This window comes from Elaeis guineensis, chromosome 8 (assembly GCF_000442705.2).
Source record: "Elaeis guineensis isolate ETL-2024a chromosome 8, EG11, whole genome shotgun sequence".
In the NCBI taxonomy this organism is placed as follows: Eukaryota; Viridiplantae; Streptophyta; class Magnoliopsida; order Arecales; family Arecaceae; genus Elaeis; species Elaeis guineensis.
Window position 1 is genome coordinate 26,462,162 of NC_026000.2, and position 11,144 is coordinate 26,473,305.

The 11,144-nt window shown below is 35.8% G+C and overlaps 1 protein-coding gene across 1 annotated transcript in view; it reads left to right on the forward strand.

The window, feature by feature from the left end:
* Nucleotides 1–3,825, forward strand: part of LOC105049811 (uncharacterized) — a 45,898-nt gene extending 42,073 nt beyond the window's left edge. The window contains 2 exon segments of the mRNA XM_010929574.4: nucleotides 2,437–2,686; nucleotides 3,529–3,825. Of these exon segments, the coding sequence (XP_010927876.3) occupies nucleotides 2,437–2,666 (230 nt within the window). The 3' untranslated portion in view covers nucleotides 2,667–2,686; nucleotides 3,529–3,825.
* Nucleotides 3,826–11,144: the final 7,319 nt, after the last annotated feature.

Here is an 11,144-nt window from a genome sequence, read left to right on the forward strand (position 1 = left end):
AATCTAATTTTAGATGGTAATCTCCTAAATTCATGGTAATTTTACAATATGGCATATGAATTCTCCTAGTGTTTACATAATAGAGAACTAAACCAGTCCTTCAATTCATTAGCTTGGAATTTGTTGCATTCGTATTATAAATATGGTTGTTAGCTTGTCATGTTACATATGTAATATAATATATTTTCATATTGCCTCTCATCTTAATCGAAATATACAAAAAAATAATTAAATCAAACATTTAGAACTACCCAAAATTCATTTAGAGTGATAGCAAGGTTATTGGACCTCGTGATTTTTCATTGAAATTTTCTTTGTGCTTTAACAATTCTATTAACTGAGTTGACATGCAGGATTCCATGGAAGAATGACAAGTTAGCCATTTTAAATCTTTTATTCTTCAAAGAAAATTGATCTTTTCTACTTATGTAAGGACTGAAAAGGCTGTTGGCAGCACTACCATGTAGAAAGGCACTAATAAAGCTGTTGATTTAATCTGCAAAGTATAATGATAGAAGAGAGAAACGAGATAGAAAAAAGTGCAAAACAAAGAAAAGGGAAAAGACACCTGTTGGAATACACACACCCATGAATCCCCCTTTTTCATCTATTTAACTAGGGCATCCATTTTTTAGTATTTTAAAAATAACCCTACACTCCGGTCAAATACAATCAGCTGTGTGTAAAAGTGTGTCTGTACAACTAGGGCCCATAAGAAGCAATGCCCATAATAACACAATACAGATATCTAACACTTCCCCTCAAGCTGGAACGTATATATCTCTCGTGCCTAGCTTGGAACGAATAGTGTGATGTTGAGAATGCTCAAGAGACTATGAGAACATAAGCAAGATGATTGATTCCCTGTGTTGACAAATGGATTAACCCTCTGTTCACCCTCCACTTTTTCGCTTATAAAATGATATTCCATTTCAATGTGCTTTGTTTGTTCATGGAATGTAGGACTGTTTGCAGTTCGGATTGCTGCTTTATTATAGCAATACATTTTTATTGGATTATTGACCACAAAGCCCAATTCTTCCATCATATTATCCATATAAGCTCACAAGCTGTGGGCCATTGTATACTCGATTTCTATACTTGATTTATCCACAACTTCTTGCTTCTTACTCTTCCATGTCACTAAATTTCCTCTAGTGAAAGTATGGAATCCTGTCATAAACTTATCTGAAGGAGATCCAGCCCAATCAGCATCACAGAAACTTTTAACAACCATTTTCCCATGGGTCCAAAAATAAAGTACGTCAATATACAAATACCTGCTATCCAATTTGAGGTCCTTGAGGGGAGTGCATAAACTGTCCAACCAGGCTCATAGCAAATGCAATGTCTGGTGCTGGCCTAGTAATACTCAAGTAGATTAGTTTTCAGTCAGTCTATTATATGTCCCAGGGTCATTCAATAACTCTCCTTGATCCACTGTAATTTATATAGTTGGATCCATATGAGTGCCCACTGGCTGGGCACCAAGCATCCTAGTTTCCAACAGAAGGCCCAGCACACACACACACACACGCACGCGCACATATGTGTGCATGTGTGTGTGTGTGTTTGTGATAGAGTAATACCCCAATACCTAGAAAATACTTCAGAGGTCCCAAATCCTTGGTATAAGTGCTTGCAAAGGTGCTCTTTTACTCTTCTAATGCCTCATTACTTCCAGTGATTATGATATCATCTACATACACAACTATGATTAGTACACCTTGTATGCTATGTTTAATGAAAACAAAATGATCTTCCTGGCTTCTTTTAAAATTAATGGGCCATTACAGTTCTGATTAGTTTGTTAAACTGGGCTCGAGGACTTTGCTTCAAACCATAGCTTGCTTTCCTGTGCCTACACATCTTATGTGACCCCCTTGAGCGACATATCCTGATGGTTGCTCCATATACACTTCTTCCTAACATCACCATGAAGGTGTGGAGGAATGCAATTTTAACATCAAGCTGGAATAGTTGCTGGCCATGGATCATAGCAATGGCAGCAATAAAATCGAGAAAGGCACTAATAAGGCTGCTGACTTAATCTGCAAGGAATGATAGAAAAGAGAAGCAGGAGAAAAGAGGTGAAAGAACGAGAAGGGAAAAGATGCTCAACGGTATATAGACTTGTGCATTGCCCTGGGCATCCACCTTTTAGTATTCCAACAATAGCCCTATACTAATGGGTCAGTCAAATATAATAAGCTCTGTATGTATACAACAAAGGTTTATGAGAAATAAAGCCTATAATGATAAAATACTGTTATCCAACAACCTAGTTGACCTTCTTAAAAGTTGTTTTATCTTTTGTTGATCTTTTCTATATTTTAATTTATTATTTAATTTATAAATAAATGGCCAGTTGATTCATGAAATATTGCTTGTTGGCTTGGATAATCTGTTTAAAATGCTTTTTGCTTGTTTTTGCAGGCCAAGGAGTACGATTTAGAAATGACCGTAACCGCTCAGTGGAGGTGTCTGAAGGAACATTTGAGGAGAGGCGTGGAAATAATGTGAAACTCATGGGAAAGAATACCTTTGCTGCGCCCAGAGCTGTTGCAAAATCCCATGGAAGGAGTATTAAGGAAGCAAAGATGGATGGAGAGACTGAAAAGCTGAAATCAAATGATGAATTTAGAGATATGCTTCTGAAGAAATGAACATTGTATTTCTGAAAATGGTGTGCTTCTCATCAGCTTGTTGAATTTTGAATTATTTATGATGACTAAATATGGTGACAAGCAACTAATTAGCTTGGTTTTGGCTGGTTATCACCTCCTCAAATGTTCTATTATGTCCAAACTTGATCAAGTTATTTAATATAGTTCTGTCCTTGGCATGTTGCTTTTCAGCATTAAGCAACCCTGGAAATAACTAGTTCATGTTTTTTCCTTTTGTTTCTTCATTTATGTTAACACTCATGGATGTCTAAAGGCTAGTCATGCTATCAACTTTTCCTGGCTGAATTTTCTTTACGTGGTCCAAGTATCTAACCATATCTGTAATATATGAGTAATTCAGAAAAGATGGTTGGTCTGACTTTACCTTGAAATCTTGGTTAAACATCGTTCAGCGAAAAAAAATTCCAGGGTGGAAAGAGGGCGGGGGGTAATTCTTGGACATTGGGTGCTTTCTATCATTTTATATGGTATTTAAAATGTTTAAAATGTTACTGCATCAACAACCTTTTCTGGCTGAAATATTTCTTCACTGTGAAGTGTGTTGTCTGTGATTGTAATATCTAATATTGCCATCTAGAGCAGGTTATTTAATGTGCTGATCATTTATAAAGTTGTGCTCTTTTAGGTCATAGTTCAAGGATCACTTCTTCCTGACCATGTGCTTACCTGACATCAACATCTTAACATCCATGATTTGGACTGCTTCAACAATGATCTACTTACGTCACTTTACTCTTTTATAATGTGTACAAATTAAATTTTCCATCAAGTGGATTTGACATACTTATTCAAGGAGGTTCTGCAAATTGTATTGCTTCCAACTATTTGTTATATTTTCCAGGGTGAGCGATAAGAGTGCAAAGGTATCGTTGCAGAAGCTTTTGCAACCTTCTGGTATCTTTTTCAAGGTATGTGTGCAACTTTGCATATGCTAGTTTTCCCCATTTGGCGTATGTCAGGCAAAGATGAAATTGATACATCAAGAGAAAGGGAAGAGTATGGAAAAAGAGCAATAGAAACTCGGCATTACTCTCTTCTAATTTGCAAGCATTTAGTTGTATATAACTTACAAACGCTGTAAATGAATGTGTGCACTTTTGTCCTAAGGTGTCGTTCTTTTCCAGACATTGCCAACTAATCAGAACCTTGTCCCTCTTTATGTAATGGATGTTATACTAGTTTGGATTTGCATGTTTTATTGGTAATCTTGTTAGCTTCTATGCCTAATTTCTCTTCTGCTGGCAATTCCACATGTTAATTGACATCGTATAACTTGATATGGTGCACTTTTTCTTTTGATTTTTAATGCTTTACGTTGTCAGTGACTGCCAGAATTGGCCCTCGTGATAATCAACTAGTGTATGCGAGGCCCGTATGCATTCTTCATTGTCTGGTTACTAGGGTGGCTCTGTGCTTTCTTGCCTCAGCAAGTAGCCATCCTAAATGCTAACAAGGATTGCATGCACTATTTAGTTCATATGGCTGCTTTTAATTTAACTGTCTCTTCACCTATCCCTTATATTTGGACCTGTCTTTTCTTTTCCTTTCTCTTTGCTTTTATTAGTTTCTTAAGTGGATCTTGTTATGGTATGCTAATATTCATAATGCCTTTGGTGCTTGCGAGGAACGTTGAGCTTTTTCTCTTGATCCATAATGGGTTGATCTCATCACAGTACTTGGACGGACCTTTTTTTTTTTTTTTTGGTAGAACTTGGACAGACCTATTGACGACCAATTCCTACATCTCTTTCCCTGGTATCGTAGCGTTCCCCTCCCCTTCCCCCTCCTCTCGGTTGTACCCTTCATTTGTTGGTGAATATTGATTGCAAGAAGAATAAGCAAAAATTTTCACCTGCATGCAGTATCAGCGAATTCATGATCCCCCTGTTTGTGTACACTTGATAATGAGTTGTTTTCTTCTTGCCAAAACTGGAATCTTTATCGGCGGTAGACTCTGGCTGAAAAAGTAATCGGGCATCGGTGAAAATGATTTGTTCCATCAATTACTTCCTGGGCATCAAAGAAGAGAGTGATTTGCTTGAATCCATCACTTTCTAGCCATTGACAAGCTTGATGCGGACCTGAGCATCTAATCCATTGGACGCAGAGATCAGAAGGGAAAGTGTGTTGGTGACTTGTTTGTATGTTACTGCTTGTGGAAGACCGGTGGTGCCGCGTAGAGTCTCGTAGTTATTTCACCTGGAACTGTTATTTTGAGAGTAGTGGTGGCTTCAAGTGCGGGACGGGAAACTAGAGCAAGGGAATTGCAAAATCTAATTACTTAGATTACTGAGATGGAGATTATCAGCGGCCTGCCACTGGATTTGGAGCAGGCAAGCATGGTCTCAATAATCTTTCATGTCATAGATCCTTATAGTACATAAATGGTAAAATTTGTGATTGGGTGTTTCTTTTCTTTCTTTTTTTTTTTTCCCTCCTGAAAGGAAGGGGATGAGCCCTTAACTATGAAAGGAACAACAGCCTAAAAACATCAGTGGTAGTTAATGCAAAAAAGAAGGTAAGATAGCAGTAGAAAAAAGGGAGGAGCAGTTAGGGAGGGAGCAAAATTGATGTGCCAGTTGGCTGATTGGTTGTGACTGCTGGCACACGCATTGCGTAGGTGTGCAAGATAGGGATGGCAGGAGTAGATGTTGCATTGAAATCCAAGCAAGCACCGTTAAAGAGTCTCCTTCCATTCACAAGCTCTCCATGAGGAGGCAGGTTAAGAGGTTTCTCAAACCTTCTCTTGCTGTTGCGAGCTCAACAATATTCACAGGCGTTAGAGACCGTGGGGACAGCACCGGTTCATAACACTCGACCATGGTGGTCTCTAGCAATGAATCCAGGACTTGCCTCGGTAGAGCATGTTCTGAGGCATCACAATCAAGAGACAGATGGAGGGTTTGCTTGCCCAGTAGGAGGAAGAGGGAAAGTGGAGATCAGACGTTTTTTTTGATCCTATTACACTCCAAGATACTTTTCCAAGCAATCCACAGGCGATTTGTACCATGGATGTTGCTATTTGCCATGTCCTCGTTGGGCATAATCTGGTGGATGGGTGTTGCAGACTCCCTATTGGGAGGAGGGCCGGCCTAGATAACTAAACTGGCATTCCTTTTGTTAGTAAAATTTGTCATCATGACGATCTCCCAAGTCCCACCCAACCTCTGCCAACCTCATCACGTTTGGCTTCTATTGAAAGAGGGGGGGCCGTCTATGACTTGGATCCTACTCGATCCTGCCAAATCCTCTCGACCTTGGTATCCTCCAATTGGGGGTCCACATGACTAATAAAGATGGCGACATGTAAATGATGTGACTCTTATACCGCTGATCACAGATTGACAGTCCAAAGCCTTGAGCAATTGGGAGAAGGATCAGCTCAGGCTAAAACATCCATATGACACATATTTTATTATTCACTGTGGGACTATGGTGTAATTCCATGGTAGACCTAAAGAGTTGAGTTAGGTTGCCATTAACTAGGACAGAGCAGGATTGAATATGTTGAAGAATAATAGCCTTCAGGAAGGACCAACTACTTCGGTCATAAGAACACTGCATATCAAGATAGAAGCAGCTCTAGCCCAAGATGCAATAGATAGGCTGTACTTTAAGTTTGCAGTTCAGATTTACTGAAAAAAATGTAAGTGGATTTCGCTTACCAAACTTTATATATTGGACCTCGTTGCAATATATGGCAGATTTTAAAATTCAGATATCACTTGCAACTATTTGACTATTATTGCATGCGCATCCGAAGTGGAAACAAACATTATTTCTAAGATGGACAACGTGGTGGCGGTCCAACCATGCACCACTCTCTGCAGCTGTTGTGCACCACGAAGGATCCGTGTCCCTTCTTACCAAAAAAAAAAAAAACAAGGATCCATGTCCCTTCTTACCACACCAAAAAAAAAAAAAAAAAAAATCCGTGTCCCTCTACATTGTATCTTTTGTTTGTTGTCACAGTGTCTTTAGATTCGCCATGGTTCTAAACGGTCAAAAGCCTGGAGCGGCAGACAAAAATTTCGTAGTTTAGTAGATGTCCACAAACCAAGCCCTCTCTCCCTCTGCGTCAAGAAATTGCCTGCTTCCACGAAAAGCCATTTCCTTTGCCGGTAAAAGAGTTCATGAGGCTGTAAAAGTGAACGAGAGCTACATGCTCGGATTCTGGAGCACTTCCGCACCTGTGCTGCTTTTTTTTTTTCAACTTTTTGCCGGAAAAGTAGCTTTGTATGACCATAGGATGTTTCACCTTTTTTTTTGGTTTTTAACGTAAACAACCAATTAAAACTAAGGACTCCTCTGGTTCGCGGGAGGAGGAAGGAAAGTGTGATATTTTTGAGAGGAGAAATGCCTTATATTTAGTTCGAGTTTTTAAAGAAAAGATATGGAAAAATAGTTTTTTCATGGGAATAACATTCCCCTGTTTGTTATCAAAGAAAAATTCATATAAGATACGGAAAAGTCTAATTTCTAGCCGCTAGAAATTGGAGTTTTTTTTTTTTCTTCAAAAGTACACTTAAGTTTTTAGAAAGAATGTGGCAATATTTTTTTCCTTTATTAAAGACACTAGATATTTTATATAATTTTTCTAAAAAAAATGCTTAATTAAACATAAGCCATATTGAAATGTGCTGCTTTTCATTCACCAATTAAATACGTAAAAATTACTTTTTAGATATCATATAATTTTTCCTCAGAACCAAACAAATCCTAAAAACTTCTTACTTAAACTATGTCCATCTTCATATAGAGGAGAAATGAACAATTATAATAGCATAGTTAATTTCGTTCATTTCTCATGATTGTTCCATTTTAGAAAAGCCATTGGATAATAAAAATGACAAATTTATCTTCATATAGTGCACTAGGTAGTTTGAATTTCATGAATTTACTTTTATTTTTCAAATGATCCATGATATTAATCACGAAAAGGTAAAATAATTATTATAGAAAACCATTAGTCCTTTGGCAATATTCTCATTTGTACTTTTTTTTGGATTCATTTTGTTATTTTTTGTAGTGGGCATATGAAAAAACTGCTGCACCATTCTTGAAGACTGGAGGAAGTAGAATTGAAGTGAATTTATTTTATTAAATAAACAGGTAAATTTTCTATCAGTTGATAAGCCAATGTAATTGAGAAGCACTCCTTGTAAGTTAAGGAAAATGCTTGATCAACCACATATGTATGGAACAAACTTAAAAAACAACCATTGAGTTCTTATTGTTTATATCTGCATGGTATTAGTTGGGCTTGCAAGTTGATGTCATGCTGAAGAAAGTATAAGTCACACCATTTGCCCCCTATTTTTTGATTTTGCTAGGATTATTTTTAAATGAACAACCTATTGTTACATCGATTTAATCATTGAAGTACAACATGTTGTACCAAAAAAAAAAAAAAAAAAAGGTACAACATGCCCAAGCTATTGCAAGTCAAAAAGCTGCTTTATGTGCTAGTGGTCTATAAGCATAACTTCAGCAAATTCTTTGAAAGCTCTGAGCTTGTTTATAACTTAGATTATAATAAGACCTTGTCCCGGAAAACTCCAAGATATTATATATATTGTATTTGATTGATCTTCAGCCATGGTTGGCCTATTCCACTAAAATATCTTCGTTGAGAGGGCAGCGATGCGGTCAGTATTCTAGCAAAACTTGATGCAGACTTGGGCAAAAATATCTCAAGATTAAAAATTGTCCATTCAGACTACAAATTTGCTTGAGAAGTGTGAGAGCTGTCTTGATGACTTTGGTAATACTGTAATAGGCTACAGCTGGATATGGCTCGGTAATAACGTACTTTCTTAAGCCACCTATTTTTCTGGTGTAAGAAACGTCAAAAGAACATCAAAAGAGAGGAAAAAAAAAAAAAAGAAAGAAAAAGATCTAGAAGCAAGCTTATCTTTATAAAAAATATTTGATATTTAAAGTCAACTTGATTGCTAGATGAACTCCGATATGGAAATGACAAAAAAAAAAAAAAAAAAAAAAGGAATTCACAAATTTCATCTAAGCTCCTGAGAGTGTGAGAAAACATATATGCATCTTGAAAACGATCGAGGACTTTTTGCAAATAGTGCTATAGCACAGTAAATGCATATTTCTTCTCTTTTAAGAAGGCTTTGTATTTGAAGCTGTGGAGGCGTTTATCTAAATCTCTGTGCCTATAAACAATAGGAGAGAGGAACCTCTCCTCTCTTTAGAAATTCTTAAAATTTTCAAAAAAATAAGAGAAAATAGTATCCCTGCCAGGGAAACCATGTTATTTTTAATTTTAGGTGTGAAATTTTGAAATTTAAAATTATTCACCTATTAAGGACTTTCCAAATGGATATAAATAGAAAAAATGGCACTGGTTAAAAAGGAAAAATTACCATTTTTTAACCAACTATAATTCTTTTCAACTGAAATTAATTAAAAATATTCTCTTCCATTTTTTCCAGTGATTTCAAGCTAGAGAAATGAAGTGATTGGCTTTAATGCCATCTCGAGAGACATCAGCAGGGAGAAGAGGGTAAAAATTCTCGATCAACTGAATACTAGAATCAAATCAAGATCCACTTTATCTCTTTTTATCTATTGAAAAATTTAGTTTTGATAGTTTCTATTTTGTTTTTCTTGCCTTACTAGATGAGCCAATCATAGAAATTGAAAGCAGTGTAAGCTTGATGGCGGCTAGAGCAATGGCATTCTTAACATATGATTCTTAGTTTATTAAGTCTTCTTTGTTGCCTTTTCTTTCCCCATCGTTTGAAGTCTCAAATGTTGGAGGATGTGTATTTGCTAGGTAAATTGAATGCTAAATATTAGGTCTTTCTTGATTTTATTTAAAAACTTTCTTTTTTAGTTTAGTTTTGGGAATGAGCATGAGCTCTTATATGGTTTTAAGATTTGATCCCCCTTCCCATCTTGCTTAAAATAATGATCTTTTTTATGTGGGGGGTAGATGTTTTGTTTATATTTGCTTTCAAGATTTTATTTTATTTTTGCATAGAAAAATCATCATTTTGTTTTTGGAGCATGGATGATGGTTAGTTGGGTATTTGCAATTAAATAAGTACAAGCTAGGGTTGAAATCGGATTGGATATCACTATATTCATATCAATATTTGTTTTGTTTGACGAATACAAATGTGAATATGAAAATTATTCGAATGTAAAAATTTATATCTATATTTATTTTAAACAGATATAAATATAATTTAAATATTGAAAGTATGAATGTAATTATAATATTACTTAGATAATTAAATTTTATGACTAAAAAATAAAGATAATACTAAATAGATGATAAATCAAGTTAATAATATGATTATATGGTTATATATATATTTTAAAAAATAATAATATTATATAAAATTATATAGAGTTATATATAGATTCGGATATTTAAATGCAGATCGGATAGTTGTCTATTCATATTCATATTTATTTTTTTTTACGAATATAGATACGAATACGGATATTAGTAGGATTTTTAAATTTTTATTCACATCCGAATCCGAATTGATTCAGATACGCAGATAGATCTGAACGGATAATATCCATACCACTTTCATCTTGAATACATGCACCCTACTTTATTCTCCCCTCTTCATCTGGCAATTACTTCATTAAATCAGTTGCAATAGTATTTATTGCAATGCAACTATTTATTTGTATAATCTATTATACAAAAAATATTATCTTCTATTCAATAATTAAATTTAAAAATTTAAAATCTATCCTTCTATATATATATATTTAATATTTTATGTATTTTTTTTAACCTTCCTCTCATCACACTGTTATTTTTCTTGTATTCGACATAAACAAGTTTTCTATAATTCCAAGCAAAATATTTGGTAGTGGGCCAACGGTTCAATAAATTAGGGGAGGAGGAAGTGTTGCGAAGTGCTTGCCAGCTTTATCTCAAGTACTGCTGGGCACCTCTCTTCACTTGGAAGAGATGCCAGGTTCCCATGTCGGAACCATTTATGACACATAGCGAACTTTAACACCGAACGTGTTTCATGATGCTAACTTCATCACTTCATAGCACGCATGCAGGCGAATTGATCCCAAAATTCTGCCATTCACTTGGGTGGTTTGAAATTTAGTTCTTACTTGATAACAATCTACCTTGTATCAACCATATCTATTTGGTACGTATAGATCCAACAAAATCAAAAAATATAATATTATGCCAAACTATTGAAACAGAGGCCAGAGATCAGAGTAGTTCATAGTGCTCCTCTTGAGCGCTCTTCCACATAGATGATGACCTAATCTGAAACCCTATTCATTTATTGGTAAATGTGCTTAATGCCTAGGGAGACAGTCCCTCGAGATCCTCTAGATATCGTGTAGAAGCTGATGAGTGTCAGCTGTTGCCGTCTGGCTCTGGATCTATCTGATAACAATAATAGAATCTCCCTTAATGATAGTGAAGTGGCCTTCAGCATC